This window comes from Taeniopygia guttata, chromosome 3 (genome assembly GCF_048771995.1).
Source record: "Taeniopygia guttata chromosome 3, bTaeGut7.mat, whole genome shotgun sequence".
Classification (NCBI taxonomy): domain Eukaryota; kingdom Metazoa; phylum Chordata; class Aves; order Passeriformes; family Estrildidae; genus Taeniopygia; species Taeniopygia guttata.
This window is the reverse complement of record NC_133027.1, coordinates 19,683,804-19,704,265: the sequence shown is the minus strand read 5'-3', so window position 1 is coordinate 19,704,265 and position 20,462 is coordinate 19,683,804. Positions and strand designations below refer to the sequence as shown.

The 20,462-nt window shown below is 35.9% G+C and overlaps 1 protein-coding gene across 1 annotated transcript in view; it reads left to right on the top strand.

Moving 5' to 3' along the window:
• TRAPPC12 (trafficking protein particle complex subunit 12) overlaps positions 1 to 20,462 on the top strand; it is a 49,408-nt gene that overhangs the window by 15,596 nt on the left and 13,350 nt on the right. The window contains exons 6-8 of the mRNA XM_002195570.6: positions 9,640 to 9,752; positions 14,443 to 14,515; positions 18,267 to 18,340. Of these exons, the coding sequence (XP_002195606.3) occupies positions 9,640 to 9,752; positions 14,443 to 14,515; positions 18,267 to 18,340 (260 nt within the window). The remainder of the gene's footprint in view (positions 1 to 9,639; positions 9,753 to 14,442; positions 14,516 to 18,266; positions 18,341 to 20,462) is intronic.

Below are 20,462 nucleotides of genomic sequence, written 5' to 3'. Positions count from 1 at the left end.
TGCTATTTGGCAATTTTGTGTATCATTTTGTGGTGTAATAAGCCTAAAAGAAACTGCTTAATTTCAACATTTAAATTTTGATTCATGGTATATAAATGAAGTAAGCACTTAAAAGTCAATTTAAGAAGTGAGAGTATAGATATAAATTATGGTCCCATTAATTGGGATACAGATAATACTTTGCATAATTTCTTTGTATTCAAAAGATTCATAATAAAAAATATAGTACATTAGGACGATTTCTGGTTTTATGCAGGAAGCAGGGGAAGTTCAAAACTTAGAGCAATGAGAATAGCCTTCCATCCATTAATCTCTGAGAGATCTATCACAAAGAATTTAAATTACAAGTAACTGTATGAAAAGTGAAAGATGCTTTTCCATTAATGTAACTTAACATGACCAATATAGTCCTCTTAATTTCCCTCTGAAACTGGCCTAAAGCTGTTTTCCTTTCAGCAGTGCTGCTAATCTCCATTTCCTCCTCCTATTTTGTATGGCATTTGCAGCCATGGTGTGCATTGATCCCACTGTTGTTGTCTTTATCATGGCTGTAAGCTCTAGTCCTTCTGGAGTCTTCCTTTCCTGGTTTCTATGGGCTCTTTGTTCAATCATCTGCATTGCCTGTAGGAGTGCAGCCTCTCAGGACACTGATTCTGCAGGGATCCTTGTGTTGGCCAGTGGGGCTGGTTAAGGCACTCATAGATCATTCCTGATTGATAAGGAGCAGAGAACTGACTGTTCTCATTTTGTAGTAAAATCTTATAATTCCTTAGTTGTAGATTTAGTTATTTTAAATTCATCTGCATGAAGAAGCTGAATAGTCCTATTTTACATATATTTTTCTTTCATAATGGGTAGGTCTTTGGGTCAGGAACCCTGTTTCAAATTGCTTCCTGCACATCTTCATTGTTCTGTGTGGGATACATAAGGCTGAAATTTTGTCATGGTTCTCATGACAGATGGATTTCAGGAATTTTTTTTAAGAGTTTTAACTATATTTACACAGTCTGACCCACTTCTATTCATACCATTTGTGTCTGTGTTCCTTGTGATACATAATAAACTCTCATATGATACCTTGCCTAACCTGAGACAGCCTTTCCGTTGGTAATGCCTATGTGTTTCTGAACCTGTGAGAGCAACAATTAAAATGGAATATTTACATGCTATTTCATTCTTTTATGAGGCAATTTGGTCCTGTTTCTGGTTAATACAGCAGTAAGTTCCAGAAGAAATAATGCTACCAACATGAGTCTTCTAAAGCTACAAAACTTATTTAATTTATATTATAATTATAATTATTTATTATATATATTATATATATTTATTTTGTATTTCAAAGGAGGGAAAAATAAGCTATGCATCAGTAAAAATTTAACTTCTGTTCCCCTGATCAGAAGTTTATGTAATATGGGGTGGGGTTTCTTTCCCTTTACCCTTTTAATTTTCTTTCTGATGATGCAGCATCATCTGTATTCCTCTAAATGAAATCAGTCTTCTGTTCTCTGGTGGGAAGGGCCTAAATTAGTAACATGGCATTAAATATCTAGTTGTATGTGTTCTAGAAACTTACTTCATAGTGTATTTGTTCCCTTGAGCTCTGGTTTCAATGCCAACACAAGTTTTTAAATGTGTAGCAGTGCTGTGAATAGGGATACACTAGTGTGTCCTGCGATAGGATGGCACTTCTGGGTGGGTAGTGATGATTCAAAAAAATAACAAAAATTTTATATATATACATAATATTTTTTCTATATATATAAAATAGTGTGAGTCTAGATATCAGAACTGCTTCAGCATTTTTCACTACTAATATTTTTATGACATTAGTAACTGTATTTAGAATTTTTATCAGAAATATATGAAGATAGAAAAAATTTGTGTGTGATTTCATTTTTAATGTGTCCTTAGTTACTCAAGCTGTGGCCTTAATTTGTTTCTTTTATTCAGTTTTGAAATTCCAGATGTTCTAAAGGAATCATATCATACATGGTCTAGAACTGTCACACCCAACCCATGTTGTTAACAAGTTTTCAGTGCTGATGTCTAAGATGAACTGTAATAGTTGTTACTACATTTTGTAAGCTTATAAAAATAGCAAAAATTGTGGTGAGAAACTTGTTTTATGTCTGTTGATACAGAGATACTGTGTTAACTGTGAAAACACTTATCCAAAGTATTTCTCTAATACACACAAAAGACATTTTACAAGCATCTGGACTGTGTACAGTTGAAAGGTCAGCCTGAAGCTTGGTCCTGTTTCTGGCTGTCAGCCTGTGCCATTGTGCCTGGCTCTCAGTGGCCATGGGATGGAGGTTGGCTGTGGCTGTCCCGCTGGTGGCCGCAGGGCAGACACGCGAGTGGCGCTGCGGGTGGCGGGGATCGCTGCGGTGTGGGGAGGACAGCAGAGCACAGAGCACGGGGAAACCGAGGCACAGGAATAAGGGAAGGGCACTTGTCTGAGTTTCCACAGATTTAATCTCAAAGGGGGGTGAAGCAAGTGACAGATCTGAACCTGAAGGGGCTACTTTTAAGGGATGGGGGGAACACGGGGAGGACACAACCTGTGACCAACAGGAGGGCATTAGGGGAGGGATGCAGGGTAAGAGCTCCCCAAGAGAAGCCAACACAGGGAGGGAGCAAACCCTACAATCCAATTCTACTTCGAGGAAGGGATGAGGGACAGGGAACACTCCAGAATCAAAGTAGTGTGCTATCTTTGACAGGCAGGGGTAAGACAAGGGAACAAGGGAGGTATGCAGGTGGATTGACATGTGGATTAACATACATTTTGGCAGGGAAAACTGTGGTTAAACAACTCAGGACTGAACCATTAGGGAAGCCAAATGGGCTTTATTATAGGAATATATATATATATATATATATATATAGGAATATTTAATATTCCTATAACAAGGAATATTAAAAGATACTACAGAAGAAGAAACTGTAAAATAACAGACTACCACATGCCATACGTAAGGACAGACTTGGACTGGAGAGATTCTCTTTTTTATGTGATGCCTCTGCAGTGGTGTTTGACCATTTTGAGTTTGCGGTCTTCCTTTCTTTTTCTCTTCTACTTGTCTGTGTCAGTAGGAGGCAGGCTGGCTGAAGCTTCCTTTTTTAAATTTATGGGGTCTGATGATGCTATAAATCATCCTTTTTTCCACATTCCTCAGATTTGGTTAGTGGGATAACTGTGGCAGAATGTGAAGTGGTGTGGGGAAAAAATATTAATAAAAGGATTAATAAATAATAAAAGCTTGTGGTAGGCAGAGAAACAAAATAAAATCAATTTAAAAAAAAAAGATAAGAGAAGAAATGCACAGGCTAAAAAAATTATGTCTTAGAGAGAGCTCCTCTTTGTTAATAAATTTTGCAGGAAAGCAGAAAAAAAATACTCCACTTTATTGTTACATGTGGTACTGGTTTTTTTTTTTTCATGTGTTATCGCAAATACTGCCTTAACACCTCCATGTCAGACTGATTGAGTCTTGGCAGTTGCTTAGGCGAGCTCTTCATTCTAGCTCACATTGGCAGTAAAAAACATATTAAAATCTCTGGTGGAACTGGTTACCCATTATTTTGTTGTCATGATTGTGTACCTCTCCACTGCCTCTTTAAATTGACTGTTCTGTTGCTTCAGAGCTACTGTAAAATCAGCTGATACAGCTTGAATCAATACCACTCAAATGTTGTGGTTCCAGTTGTTCAGGCTTCTTAGACATGCAAATAGATTTTTTTCTGAAATAATACAGATATTTTAATTAAGAAATGTATGTATAATCTAATGGGGTAGAGTACACTGCTAAAATACTTAATTGTCCATTCTTTCCCAAGGCTACATAGTCTCATTGAAAATAGTGCCAGCTTTACACAGGATTTCTTAATACTAGGAGCAAGTAACTAATTTCTAAATTCTGCCTTATTACAGTTATCAGTAGGCAAGATTCAGAGTGATCTCTTTGCTGCAGGACAATTTTTGTGGTTTTCCTGCATTCTTTCTGTTATGTTTTCCTTTCTTCAATGCAAGTAACTCCAAATTACTGAAAAAGTATTTTTGAAACTTTTTAAAGTTTCAAAATCTGATCATAATTTAGAGTTTGTGTTCTTAGGTCATGTGCAGTTAAATTGTAAGGTGTATGGAAGCATGTAATTTCAGATAAAATTTTCAAAACATGTTCTTTAAATGGTTACAAACATTTAGTCTCCTATCTCCAGTCTCTCTGGATTGAAGGAAATAAACAAAAACTTGGAAACTAGTCTGTTGAACTGGAATTTCTAAGTGTACTTTTAATTTCTAGTCAGTAAAGCTAGGATTTGAAGTTCACTACATTATCCCTTTTAAAAATCCTATAAATTACACAAATAAACTGTTGATACAAGTATGTGCATATAAAGGCAAGCATATATACATCCCTCTGTGTGTATATATATATGTGTAAAGCAGAATATTTTTCAGAAACTCAATTTTGTGTATTTTGCTTTTACCCAATGAAGGAATGAATTGTTTCTTTTGTTTTGGTTTGTTTTTTTTTTTTTTACTGTTATAAAATCCCACTTTATCCTTTCAGTAATTGATAATCTGCTCTTCTGTTTCTTTTGGGCATTTAAGATTTGTTGAACAAGCTTTAGAATGCAGATCAGAAAGCATTTCTGGTTACTGGTTTGCAACAAGAAAATTCAAGGATAAAATAGCTGGTCATTGGCATATTCTTCTCTGCTCCAAAAGGGCTGTAGATGAGGGCTGCAGTTTGAGTTTGATTGACATGAGGTGATGTTTATGTTTTGACAGTTATGAAAATGTGCAGCTGTTCATAAAGAAATAGAAATTGAAATCTGTGGTCTTCGAAAATTCTACCTGATCTTGCTCTTTCTTCCATCTGTTCCCATGCTTTCAGTGTATCCATTTTCCTTTCAGCAGACCTTTTTTAACTTTTTAGTTTTGCCTTTTGTATGATGATAATACATATATATATATACATACACATATGAATAAGATTAATTCATGTGAAAGTGACAAACATCACATTCTTTGAAAAAAAATCTCCAGTGTATTTAAAAATAATTGCTAAGAAAATTGTCTTAAAATTAAACCATTTGCCATTATATATTTTTTATCTATTATTATGAAATGCCTAAAGAGGAGCAGCAGAGGTCAACTGTAAAACTTCAAGCTAGAATAAGACCTGTTTAATTTAAAATAAAATTTCAATATATAGCAGTAATTGTAGGGTATTGCCTTCTGTGGGAATTATCTAAGCTTAGCTGGCATAGTTTTACTGTGTAAGAGGACATTACTGTTGAAACTGGAAGTATGAAGTAGAGAGCAAAATCCATTCTTCTATGCTCTTAACTAAACATTTTAATTACAGGTTATGCTAATTGTTTTAAATACTTCCTTGACATGTTGCCCTGTTAAATGCAGTGCTGAGTGAAATATAATAGAGTATATGGGTTTGATGCTGAGTAGTTTTGCGAAAGACAGTCTATGATAAATTCAGTGTTTATATAAAATTTTCTTGTCCCTAGTGGGATGCCACAGGGATAGATATGTATGCCTGCTTATAATATAAATCTGTTACAAAGAAATATGTCTTTCTCTGCATGCTTTAAGTGGCCTAAAAGCGAGTAGGTGAAACTTTCCAGACAAGATAATGTAATCCTTAGTCTAACAAGCACATGTATTATTTCTGTTACAGCTGAGTGTTAGTGCAGTCAGTTGTACTTTCTTTTTTGTTCCCAATATAAATGTTTTCATTGAGGGACGTATAGTTTTTCCCCCCACTAATCTTTTTTTTTTCATTAAATTTTGTACTCCAAATTCTACCGCCTGCCTTTCAGACTTTCCTAGTACTATTATTACTGATCTGTTCGAGTCATCAGCAGACGTAATTTCCTTCTTCTCAATTTCCTTGTTAAACCAGATAATGTAAAATTAAAATCACAGTGTTTTCTGAAAATCTCTTTTGCCTTTTTAAAGTCTCGCCTCTTGTCAGTTCTAACACAGCTGCTAATCAGTTACTGAATTACATTGGTGAACAGATCTCTTTACATGCATTTTCTGTTACTACCATGTATTTCTTTTAGAGAAGTATATGTAAACTGTATTAGCACCTTATAAGTAGCACTTACTGAAAATTTTATCAAATCTAAGTAAATTTATGGCTTTTTTTTTTAACCAGAAAATCAGTTTATTACTGTAGGAACTGAATTAGATACATTTCCCATACCTCATATAATTTAACTAAAAAGAAGTTTACTTGTAGACAGGAACATATCTGGGAAAATGCAGTTAACCAAAAATCTCAAGAGTTTATAAACAATGTATTTAAGGTCTATATTTGGATTGAGTGTCTTGAATAAGTGCTGCAGGTTTTTTATGAGCAATTTGCTCATCTGATTTGACCTGAAATTATACAATACTGTTTACATGGACTGGTAAGAAAGCCTTACCAGTGGTAAAAGGGTGTTTCTTTTCTCCTTTCCCCAGCTGTCACATTTGTATGAGACAAAACGTGTACAGTTTTGTCCTTTCTCCAAAAAAAAAAAAAAAATCTCCTGCTATTCAGAAGGATTACAAGGACTCTGAAGAAGAGGGCAGAATGAGTAGGGTTTCTGTTATTTTAAAGTTAGTAGTTTGCTTAATAAGCAGTAAGTAACAGATATTGATTGGATGGGTTTGCTGGATGTTTACAGTAAAATTTCTTCTGTTTATGTCATGAGTTTCAAAAAGAAAGAGAAGAAACAGATGCTAGAGTTTTAGATGTTCCTGTGAGAAATACTAATTCAAATTCTGGTTTGAAAATTCTTTATAGTAACTAGCCTTACACCCGGAGCCAGCTTTCTTCTGGTTTTGTTTGAGACCTGTCACCACGGTTGATGTACTACTGAGGATCTCACTAGAATGTTTTTTGGTCACAAGCTATGAAGGAAATACTAAGCGATTGAGAAATAATACATCCATACAGTACATTTTGAAGTAATATAGTTCTGAATGCCTATTACAACTGAGGATTTAGTTGTAATAGGAAATAAATCAGATTCTTATGGAGTCTAAGTTGACCTTGAGTCACATTCATCATTCTGACATCCTCTGACACCACTTCTCATGATGTACATTGGTAGTGGGTTGTTCTTTCCTCTCACAGGGATTGTAGTAGAGTGGTTTCATTCAGCAGTACATAAGATCAATACTTTAGAAAATACAGAATTCAAAAAAACTGTATCACAAAACATTATGTAACTTTTATTAAAAATTGCTAATGTGAGGTGTTTCATCTGTGCTCCATTCAATACCTGTATATTTGTATGTTGAGTTCCGGTACTAATTCAAGTTTTTTGTACGAGTGTTTATTGAATTGACCTTTTGTTGTATTTTACAAGAAGATGTAAACATACAAACTTGTTCAAAATTGACAATACTGCAACACAATCAGTAACCAAAATGTTGCTAAACCTTTAGGGGTTTTTTTCAGTTTTTTACATAATTTTCTTCCCCGTTTTTTACCTTTGCCTCAAAATTCCCATTGAGTGAAGCAGAAGATGCATCATCAGTAAATTAAGACTTATCTTCTCCAAAAGATAAGTACCAAACTAGGCTGGTTTTAGGCACTGCTTTTTCTAACAGGATTATTCTTGGATTTTGGAGTTGTTAGAACTTGGTCATGGGAGAGGTGGTAGAGATAGAACCAGCCAGAGTTTAGATTTGCTTCCATAGGTTTGCATACAGTTTGCATGTCTGCAAAGCAATCTTACTCTGGTATTTTGGCACAGAATTTACTCTTAAATGATTTTCAACTTTCTTTTTGTTGTTGTTTACTGCCTACACTGACTGTCATGCTTGGCACTATTCAGAATACATACATTAAATATTCCACATATTTTGTGACTGAATCAACTTCTACATGTCTCATCTTCAGATGCAGTTTTATTTTCTTAACGTGTTTTCCACATATGACGATGCATGAAAGTCATGTGCATCTATTAAAGGAACAGAGCAGTCAGGGAAGCCATCAGGAATAGTTAGCATCAGCAAAAGAGAATTTATGTAGACATAAGTGGCTTACTGTGAAGGTCATAATTAGTGAGTCTTGTGATTAAAATTTTGTCAACCTGTAAAAAAGTCTAGAGGCAGTGACTCATTTTGTATAGCATTTACGTCTTTGGCATACAAGCCTGTTAAGAACAGGTGCAAAAATCTATTTAGAAAGCTCCTGAATCCTGTTTTTGAGAGAAGATAAAGCAAGAGGTAACTTGAGAGAGAAATCCCCTTAGAATATGTGTATAGCAAATGTACATATTAAAATATTAGAAATATGGTGATGCCTTGGAGTGGCTACCTAAAACAGAGGCTAGACAAAATTAAGATAATAAAAGTGGGTATTTATTGAAGGCCTTCAACAGGTGCACCTTGGGCAGTCAAAAGCCTCTGAGGAGCTACACCCAAGATGGACAGTGGTCACAAGTTTTTCACACAGTTATAAGTTTGGTCCATTTACATATCAGGAGTTAATCTCCAATTACAGCTTCAGGTAATTATGCCATTTACTCCAAGTTTGCCCCTCCAATTCACTGGTGTTTACATCTCTTGGGGCCTGAGACAATAAGCTGTTCCTGAGTTTCAGGTCTAGAGAGGAATTGTTTTGTCTGACTATAAAGGGAGAACAGTAGCTGACAGGCTGTGAAGTTTTAGAGTTGTACACTAAAGCAGTACAGGATCTGAAAAATATAAAAGCTAAATCCTAAGGCATCGGTGGCATGGTATTTTGCAAGGCCTACATCCCCATTATGCCAGCTCTGATTTGGTTTCAGTAGCAGTGTTTAGTTTATGTTTGGTATTGTTGTCTATGTATCAGGATTATGCAGTTATCTGAAAGCAAGCTGTTGCACACATTAGAGTTTGGGTGAACTCCTGAAACTGCCTGTGAAGTCAGCCAGGATGCCCATAAACATAGACAATGAGGTCTTTGGCAGTACTACTACTACTTCTAGTGAGAATTATAATAATTTAATAAAAACAATAAGAACAACGGTAGTGGTAGTAATAAATTAGTATGAATTTCTTTTTCTCCCTGAATATTGCTTAAAATTTCCTATTCTTTGATGTTTTGAATGAACCAGAATTTTCACAAAAATATGCCAAAAGGTTTTTCATGCCCCAGTTATATCGCTTTCACAAGCATACTTTGAAGGCCAGTAATTTCATTTTATTTCTTCTACATTGGTTGTTAAGTATGCATAATTATTAAATACTAGTTGTAATGTAGGTGCAACTTAAGTAGACTTCATTTTTTTAATCCTTCATTTTAATTAAATAAATTTTCAATGAAAACATTGTCTTTCGCAGTACAACTTGTTTTTGAAAATTTGAGTTAGATGCACCTTCTTCTTGCCTTCTTGAATACAGTTTACTTGTGTTTCCCTACTTAAAACGTTTTAACCAGGTCACATGATATAGCTGAAAAGTTTCCTATTTTCTCATCTTTTACATTTTTCATTAGTAGAAGAAAAAGATACAAAGGCAAAATGGATTTTTTGATATAAGTACTAGTGAGACATACCTTTTTTAATATAGGCAAATCACAAACTGATCATTATAGCAAACACGCTTAACAAAATTAATTGTGTTTCTAGGTTCCATGGTTCCTTTCTCCATGCGGATTTTGCATGCTGAGCTTCCTCAGTACCTAGGAAATCCTCAGGAATCACTTGACAGACTGCACAGTATGAAGATAATCTGCACCAAGGTAACAAGCATCTCTTGGCACTAACATTTCTTAATGTTTAAGAAATAAATTTTACTATCCTTATAAAGAACATTAAGTTTCAATTATGACATTTTTCTCTCCATCTTGATGCAAATAAGAAATTTGCTATTAAAAGTAATGAAGTGCCTCTTGCATTTTAAGAGAGATCCTTCTCTTCTCTGTGGTAACTTTGGCTCAAATGAGTAGAACAGAGGACAACTTCCATGCTTTTGCCAGACAAGATGTGGAGCACAGTAAGCAGCAAGAAAGACAAAAATATCCCTATGGTCCTGGCAGCTTCCTCTGAGGCAGGATATGATAGCCAGAATAAGCTATTGTCTGTGCTGATGGATGCTTCTTTTTAAAGTACAGTAGACAGATAACTACTAACAAATAAAACATCCTTCTTGGAAATATTTCTGATCAATTATTCTAGATACCTCATTCCAGATTACTTCATTTGTTTGCATTCATTTAAGTACCTTAGGTTTTGGAGCAATTCAAGGACAACTGTAGAAAGAAGATTGTGAAAACAGACAGCTTGTAAAAGTAACTGTGTTTTTAGAAGACAATTGGAAATTGGTGGTAATTTAACCATTTGAAGTCAGGGCTGGTTGATAAAAAACATTGTTTATATATATTCTGATTTTTGTGTAGAATGCTGTTTGTCTAACAATCTTGATCTCATCTGGAATGTTCAAGAATATGTTTCTAATACTAACAAAAACTCGTAGCATAACCAAGAAAATAACATAAAGGATGTACACTCATTAGTCTTAATATTTGTATGTGACACTTGGGAACCATTTGGGTTATAACAGAATTAATTGGGGAGCTTTCAACCAAAGCCTCTAGTGTTTTACCTCCCTATTTTAAAAAGTGGAAAAATAATCTTTGGTCATCCGTATTTACCGAAGGGCATACGGATCATCATTATGTAAATGAGATGATCTTGGAGTCATAAAAGCTAGAAGAAAGGAAAGACCTATTAGCTCACCTAGTCTGTCTCTCTGCAGTGCAAAGTTGTTTTGTAGTTTTTAATGAGCCAGCCTATGGTGCTGAGGCCATATCCCATGGGAGGTTATTCCAGGCTAATGGTAGTGCATTCTGATCATAAGAAAATTTGTCTTCCTATTTCATTTCTCTTTTTTAATGAAAGGGTGAGGTTTTTTTCCTATCCAATACTTGCTTTTAATCTGCTAAATTCTTTACTGCTTTTTGTTGTATATGTTCTACAGACACCTGTCAACTTTAGATTAACCATTCCATTTAAAGATGGAATGGTATTTATTTTGGCTATTTGGTCTTTACAGCCTCCATCTACTTGCATATCTCTGGTACCTGAAGTAGGATTGGAGGCTGGGTGCAAAAATGTTATTTTAATTTTTCCTGAATATGTTTCCATATATATTTTTTCCTGCAATATTGTTTTTTACCTTTTCCAGTATTCCTACAAGTGTCTAATCGAGATCTGGTTAGATATTTTGCATCTTCTTCTACATGAACAACATTTGGGAAAGAAATTATCTGCAGTGCCAAATGGGTGTTGTAGGCTGGGAGAGGAGTCCAGTGAAATTGTTGCTGTCTCTGTGTTATTGCTGGTCTTCCCAACATGAACTGCCTCAATGATTTGTTGCACCTCTAAGTCCGCCTTGAAATAGTCTTTGAGCAGCCAGGCAATAAGAGTAACAATATCACAAAAGGATTTGTTCTTTTCAAGTGTTCATTCAAAAACATAAGCATCATCACTTTAGTGCTAATAATTCTGAAGACATGCTAAAAAATGCTTAGCTGGAGACCAAAATGTGAAAAGGAGAACTATCAGGCTAAATCTAAACTCCTCTTGTTTTTAAGTATCTATGCTTCCCCAGATGCTTCTGGGAGAGCTCCTGGAAATTTACACATTTAATTTTATATTTCACTTTTAAACCCTAATCCCTCAACTGCCAGAGCCATACTGAGCTCTTCTATCAGGTGAGTGGAGCAGGGGCAAGTGGATTAACACTCTTGCTTCCTAAAAAAGCCTCTGCAAGTGTTACCTCTGCAAAACTTGTCAAAAGTACTTTGTGCTATTTGCCCATCAGCCACAACTTCTCTAGTTCCACCACTCTCCTTCATGAGTGATTATGTTCCTCCCTGGCCCTTTCAAACACGCTCTTCCATATCTCCTGGCCTTCTGTTTTATTCCCAAATTGGTAAACTTTTCAGTCTCTTAAGTTTGATTACTATAGGCTTCTAGTGGCGAAGGTGACGTAAGTTTTCGTAAGCCACTTCAGTCTAGAGAGTATTTGTCTTGACACCTTGTTTGTTAAGTTCATAGAAACTCTGATGACCAATCTGAGTACCCAAAAAAACAGAGTTCCAGAAGCACCAAAAAAAGGCTTAATGGTGGTATGCACTTATTAGAAATTCTGGCAATGATAGATAGGGAATGAAACAGAAGACTCGGTGAATACTAGCCAGTGAAACTAATTAGTGTGCATAACAATAAAGGTTCAAAACTAGAAAAATAACAGGTCATATGTAAAACTGAATAATTAAATGGTAGAAGTGTTCAGTCATATTTTTCTTCATAGTAGGCACATGAGTGGTTAAAGCTATGCCATGTGATATTGCTAGAATAAACAGTTTGCCCTCTAAATATTTCATGTTGATTAAATGGAATAATTTACATTAAGAAGCTGTCAGAATCATTAATGTTACTATTAAACAATTGTTGGAAAATGGGGAAATACCCAAATACTGGAAAATTGCAGGTGATGTTTTTGTACTTAGGGGCAAAGAGAGATAAACCTAGGGAATAAAACAATTAGCCTCAAATTATTGTCAAGCTCTGTTTTAATGATGTTGAGCTTGAGGTCACAGCTAGATATCCCCAAGTAATGTCACAGAATGGTTAATGTAATACTCTAATTGTATGCTAGTATCTAATTCTTTCTTTTTTGATTATGTTACTGAGAATGTTTTCAGAGAAATCCATTGTCTTATTAAACAAGACAACATGTTGCTTTGATGAAGGCCCCTAATTATGTTTATACCATTAAAGAGTAGGAACTCTGGGCCTTATTGAACCTGAGACGAAATCACTAGATATTTTGTAGGGGAAAAGAAAGATCAGGGTTTTTAGACCGCAGAAAGTGGATTATAAAGTGGTTTGGATTTGTGGGAGACAAGAATCTGGGTTTTTTCTGACAAGGTGTCTTATTATACACTAAGCGTTTAGCACTGAAAGGTGGCACTAAGTGATTTCTAGGTGGCTGCACTGCTTTTGAAAGTGGGACTGAGAATCAGTCTTGCAGGCGTGCCACTGCCAGCTCATAAATTGCCACCTGTCAGCTAAGCTACAGTATCTACTGGTGTATGCTCATAGCCTCTCAAAATCTGAGGTAAGGCAGCTCAGTCTAGCCCTCTGACCAAAGTTTACAGTAAACCATATTACCATGGTTGTCATGGCCTAAGAGTTCTTACCAAACAAATTAGCCTGGCTCAGCTGGCAGGTGGTAAATGTTCTACATTTGTTGTATGATCTCTCCTTGCTCTTAAGTTCTTTGTAACTGAATTTATGAACTTAACTTCAGAACTTCACTATAGTGTGTGAAAAAGGCTTGGTATCTCATAGAGCAATTTCTTCCAGCTTAATATGTCTAAAATTGGTGGCATGAGATGACTTTCTGGAGGTGCAGATTATCTTGATTGGCTGTAGAAAACACCAACACACTTTCCAAGAACAAATTCTATCAGTCTTCTTTTTTGAGGACTTCCTGTTTTGATTTGAGGTGTGCCTTGTTGGTTTAGGAAAAGACAGCTACTTCTTACGCTGCCAGAAACTGAAAGCTCTTCGTTTGGAAGTGTGCTCAGTCCCCAGAAGAGGCAGGGCTTTGTATTTCCTGTAACCACAGTGGCTGATTAAACAGCAAATGGCCCTGTTAGTTTTTTGAAGGAAATCTCAGGCATTATTCTACAACCAAGTTATATACATCTGTAATAAGAAAAATGGGGTCATCTGTGGGAATTGGAAAATTGTAATGGAATTAGGAAAAGGAAAGTTGACTTGTGTTTCAAATGGAGCCTTGCATGCATACTTAAAAGTGCTTTGAACACAAGTTTCATTAAGTATACGTTTCCATTCTCCAAGTAAAACAACAAATGTTCATTTCATTCACTCAACAATTTACATTATTTAAAATCTATGATAAATTTTAAAAAACAATAAACCCCGAAGTTTGAGAAGGAAATTGTAGTAAGACCTAAGAGGAATACTTCATTGAAGACAAAAACATGGAACTAAAGAAACTAAAGCCCATACTTAGGGTGAGGAAGTCAGGAGGCTGTGGCCTTCTCTGAAAAAAATCAGTTTTGACTTCCATAGTGGTCATTTTATTTAATGTTCATTCTCTGGTGGAGCATATTTCCTGTTCTACTTAACAAACTGTATATGACTCTAGAGTGTGCTGACATTTAATGTTCTGTAAGTATCATAATTTGAACTCTAACATCCTTCTACAGTATGATGACTTTCTTACTTTGTGCAATTGATCTAACTATGGTAATAACCAGTAATTTTGAACTGTACCTAGGTGAAGCATTCCTGCATGAATTGGTTTACACAGAGACTGTCCATTGTAGATAATTTGCATTAAATATATAGTGCTGTTTAAACTCATGTTGCTACTTTAAAAAATTACTACAGATACTAGAAAATTTGGAACAAGGCTTAGCTGAAGATGGAAGTATGTCTAACATTACACAGGAGAACAGACAAGGTAGGTATTAAACATTTTTTTTCATTGTGTTTTTATTGCTTACCTAATTATGCCAGAAGTTTTCACAAGATGGCCCCAGACTGGTTAAAACTATATTTTTCTAATCTTATTGCCTACTCAGGCCCTGAAATTATATACCTTGTACTACTTTTTGCTGGAATTAATTTTACAGTTTTGCCCTTGATCAAACTTGTGCAATAAATCAATTATTTTTCTTACTTTGGATAAACAACATGGCTGTTATCCTTTAGGGATAAATATATAAATGTTTTGCTATTGCAGCTAGATAGCCTTGGCTGACTGACTCCTCTCAAACCTCATGTCTGCCGTCCACTCAGTTTTTTCAGATTGAACTACCACCATAAAGTGGATTCTCTGGCTTAGGGTGCTGCTGCACAGAGGGCTGAGTCTCTCTGTAATTGCATGGTACTTAGACTCCTGAAATATATAAGGCACTCTTTAGAATAATATTTAGATTATATTGAGCTACGTAGTAATTTTCATGCTTGTATATCCAATTATGTTTTCTCCTGTTCTTTCTATCTTAGTGATGTTGCTTCAATAGTATAGGGCAAATTACTGCGCAAAAAAGGGTGCTCAGAACAAGCTTTTTTTAAAAAACAGAATTTATACTTATGAGGTCATTTGAGTTGAAAATTTCTCCTCATGTCAAATTGAAAATTTGATAAGAGGAGACACTTTAGGCATTGCTGTGGGATTGTATGGACCCCTTGTGATGCCTAGCAAGTTCAAAACACACACCAAGAAAAAAGAAGCTTCTACCTTTAGCTAACAGTCTAAGGAATGTTACCAAGTCCTTTCTAAGAGACCGTTCACAAAGAGCTCATGGAATGTGTAAGTCTGGCTCTGAGACAGAAGAGGCTGGATAGAGTTAATAGCAGAAAAAAATTACAAATAATTCCTTATAACTGTCTGTATGGAAGAGTGCAGACCTGTCTGAACTTTTTTTCTACCTGGTCTTCAATTTGACTGGATGTGAAAGTTACTTTAAAATGTCACTGTACCTGACTTGATACACCTTTTGAATGCATCCTAAAAGCACAAACACATGTGAGCAGCATATATCGTAAAGATATTTGCACATATAGTCAAAAGAATACATTTACTACTCTTCTCAAAAAGTTTAGGAAAAATTGAAATAATCTTACATTGAAGTTAGACACAGTACTTCATGAGTTTCTGTTCTTTTCTCTTGTATCTAATGTTCTTTCTGCCTCTTTTCAACTACTTCCTTTTCCCTGTTAGCGTTTTCTGGCAGAATTTTCATCTTTATCTCCACATCTTTTGTTTCTTAAAACTTTAAAACTAAGGTGTTGATCCCCCTTTAAGGTACAAGGACTTTTTACAAGCTGTATCATAATCTTGTGTCCTGCAGTCTGCTTCACTGATGAGTTACTGACTCCTGCTTTTCCTTTCTGCTTTAGAGCTCAGATGGGCTCAGAAGGAGACATAGTTAGAAAACAGCAGCTAGTAGTTATCAAGGGCATGGAGAAAAGCAGCAGCTAGCAGTTATCAAGGGACATGGCTGCAGAAAATTTGGAGCGGTCTTTACATGTATACTGTGCAGCTGCCTCTAGGTTTAAGACTGCCAAAAAGCCCATGGGACATTTGCAGAGGCTGTTGACTGCTGTTTTCTGTGGAGGTCAGCCAGGTCTGCTCCCTCTCTGCTTCGTCTCTGCATTTGGAGCTCCAGGAGGCCGATAATGGGTTTGCGTTTTTTCATTTGAGACTTGCTGAAGCAAACCTTATTAACTTTATGTGAAGACAGCCCAAATTCATTATGGTGATTATTCTTAGCATGTAATTTGCATGCTGCTGATGTAAGAAGGTGCAACAACCAATCAACTTAACATGTGCATCTATAGCCTGGAACAGAGCACCTCATTTGCCAGTTTTTCAGCAGGCAGAGAGATTTAGCCATTGCACCACTTGCCTGGTAAGACATTCTGTAAGATGCCAATTTTGTAACTTCACAGTGCCTATTGAAATGAATGGCAGTGTGGAGTACAGAGCCCTTGATGAAATCAAGGAAAAGCAAACGCTTTAGAGTGGAAGCATGGCTGCATGGACCTGCAAAGAGTTTTTCAGGCAACTCAGTAAAACACAGTGATCTGCTGCTGGGTTTTGGGTTTTTTTACTGCTTTGCAGGGTTTTTTTAACCCCTTTCTGCCAGTGCTAAGAAGCCTCATCACACAGAGGTACAGAATTTCCAGACCAGGTTCCTATTCAGTTTATAGCACAGGCTGAAGAGATCTGGTTTGCCTGCTTTGCAATCCTTTTTTGACAATGGTAGCTGGTGCTATCTGATTGTTAACATGAAATGTGGATGTCTCTGGTGTATGAATCAACATCTACTTTGTTGTCACCTAAGTCCTAAAAAAACTGAATTTGGTAACCAAACTATGAGAACATGCAAAAAAAAAAAAGAGATACTTACTTAAGTGACATTATGAAGGGTAGTTATTTAATTATCTTTGGATTTTACAGATCCCCCCCTCCACGGAAAGCAAAAAAGAAATGTGTCATGAAGTATTAGTTCAGGGTTTAGAGTATTGTCTCCATTAGTAGCGCTAGGGATGTGTGGTCACGGGGGAATTTCTAAAACAAAAGCTAGAAGTAATGAATGATTGTAAGGTACAGTGGATGAAATGCTGGTTTCTGTCTTGGACCTTACATTATAACCCTCTTTTTGTCAAACATAATTTGCGAATATTCATGGATTGGATTTTTTTCATTTTATTATTGAAGAGGATGGAAGGAGTTTTTTAGGAAAGATGATAGACATTTCACCAAGCTCTTCTTATTTGTAATTATTTCTTTGTGTGCTGAAAGAATTATCTGTGTAATCTGCCATGCTTTCATCAGTGACTACATTAATGATACAAATGGGTGGTCTCAGTTATCACAATTTCATTGAAATAGCCTCTTCTCCCTTCCCCCAATCTCTTTCAAATCATTACAGTGACCTTGACAGCTGATTGACTGATATACATTTATTTTTAGAATGTACTAAATGAGTAGTCCTAATGTTTATTTTTGAGGATCAGAGAAATAGTTCTAGCATTGATCTATGGTACTATAACACGAGGGAAAATAAGGGTCTGTGTGAACTGTTCTCTTACAACATCAGGACTCTGTCTGCAAAGCAAGAGGGAGAAATCCGCTGCAGCTTTTAATGCCTGCAAAGCTCCAGGAGAATAGGGAAAGCAGACAAGCTTGGCAGATTTTTTTCAGCATCTCTCTCAGCCAGAGGCAAGCACAAACAGTCCCAGACTCAGACATTTCTCACTCTGCATGTTTTGGCTCTTAAATGACATTCTAGCTATGTTTGATTCTTAAATTTATCACATTTAATGCTGTAGATTACATGTTTTTAAACTGTTGCTCATTATCACTTGAATCCTTTTATGCACCTTTTGTTCTGATGTTGGAAAATGTGTGGCTTATTTTGGTGTTTAATATTTGGCCTGAGCTGAGAGCTGAGTGACTGTATATTGCTCTGCATTGTTGCTTTGTGTATGGTACCCAGAGCTGCTTGAGCAATTCCCTTGGAGAGATGCAGAATTCTCTGATGCTGCAGCAGGGCTGAGGATTAAAAATTCTAGGCTAAAACCCAGTGGTGTTAACGAGGGAGACCTTTCAAAATCATAATTCATAGGACCAATAATTGATGGCAAGAAAGAACCTCTAATTTATTTGTGCAAATTCACAAGCTGCTCTTATTTTGCAGCCTCTGTTCAGCTGTGGAGGTCACGTCTGGGCCGGGTGATGTACTCCATGGCAAACTGTCTGCTAATGATGAAGGTACGTGGGTGGCAGAACTGCAGAGGTACCGTATATTCCAGAATAGGATGTCAGAAAATGCAAGTGAATTACTGGTGCAGAGATAAGGGAAGACTACCTGACAGTACATTAAGGTTTTGCTCAGTGAAGAATTAATTAGGCTTAATAATGTCTTATTTAATAGATAGCTATTTGCAGTAATGTTCTTTGGGAACACATCTGTACTTATTTCTCCCCAAATCATCCTAGAGAACATGCAATAACAATACAGAATTTGCATTTTTAAATTGAATTTTTCAAACACTTAACTAAGTGCTCTAATTAAAAGCAATTATGTGCTCTGCCTTTTTCAAACTGTGCACTAGGAATGTTGCTCTGTTTGTGAGGTTTAATAACACTGTAGCTTTTGTATCTGATAGAGATCCGAAACATCTGAATACATCCTCCCTTGTCAACTGATCTCAGTTGTAATATGTCTTCTTTGAAGTTTAAATCCTCACTAGTGGGTAGGGGTGGAAAAGAAAGCAATAAAAGCAAAAGTGACTAGCTGTCACTGCTGGGGCTTTCTGCCTTGATTCCTCCTTATATTTTTTAACCAATTGTACTCTGTCTGGTGCAACACTCTTACCTTCTCCTTGTATTCCGGAAGTAGAAATAAAATTACTTCTGTCGATGCTGTTGTGGTCAGGAAAACAGGGGTGTCGCCATTCCTGCAGAAAACTGCTGTTACCCTGAGCCTAACTGTGCTCTACAAATCAATTAGCAGCCTTGGAGCAGGGATGTCAGCAGTGGAATCTTCACAGGCCAAGATTTGCACTCCTGGCTCGCTGCACTTCAATTACCCTTGCCAGACCTGATCCTCTGATGTTTACTGAGCTACTTCCCAAACAAGGCTCCATTCTTATTATCACAGTACCTCAAAAAAGTATGGTTTCTTCTTCTTTTTTTTTTTTTTTTTTTTTAATATAAGAGCTATCTATACAGATTTACTTGAAGGGAATATTCTTGTTGTGGGAATTAGGGGAAACACATATTTATTTTCATTATTATATTGTAATAAGAACATTTCTGTCTTGCATAGAAATAATTGTTCATTAAAACAATTTGTCTTTTGAGGTAGGTATGTGGCGTAGGTTAATTTTTTTAATCATTCTCTTTTTCAGTAAACACGTGACGAAAAGCATGAGCTGCTATCCCAAACAAAGTAAAATATATAAATAAAAAAATACTGGTATATATTTTCAAGAACTTCACTTTACTTTTTGCTGTGAATTCTTTTTTAACTCATATCTTTTTCTTGTGAACACACAAATCTACATGTATGCACAGTTCTCACCTTCCTCTGGTTTGATCTTGTTAGTGCTATTTTCTTTCAGTAACAGAAATATATTTGTGAATGCCAATTTTCATCTTTTTGGAAATGATATTTCAGAAATACGGTAGCTCAGATACTTCTTAAAACTGGTTGTATTTAGGGCCTATTCTCACAGCTGTTACATTAGAAATTTATGGTTCACAATAACTTCTAAATTACCCACAATTGCATATTAATGCATAATTACTTCCATCTGAAATTTGCATTTCAGTGCATTGGCTATAGGGTATTTGTGAGTCTTTCAGTTTTCAGGAATATCCCCAGACCCTTCTAACATGCAGCAGTCCTGTGGTCATCTTCTCCACCTTCCACAGTATTCAGCATGAATCTATTCAAATTAGTTTTAAACACACTTTTGTAAGTTCTCCCATGAACAATTATATCAATTTAACATGATTCCACTCTTTTTTGCTGTTGTATTATATACTTTAAAAACTGCATTTGTTTTTATTCGAGTGTTTCAAGTGTATGTAATTTAAGAAAAAACGGTTTCATTCTCCTAGTCAGCGCCATCTATTGCCATCTAGTGACCGCTTACAGTATTGCAGCACTGTGCTTGACCCCCAGGTACTGTTAGGTGATGGAATACCCTGGGCAAGTATTTGATGATGATGATAATAATAATTTATTAAAGTATAACTGTGTGACTTTGGTATGAAAGAAACCCAAACATATTATCTTACTTTTACTGACCTCTTTCTTTCACCAAAAAAACTACAGTAGTATTTAACAGGGAACAATCATGTCAAGACTGACACTTGAAAATTT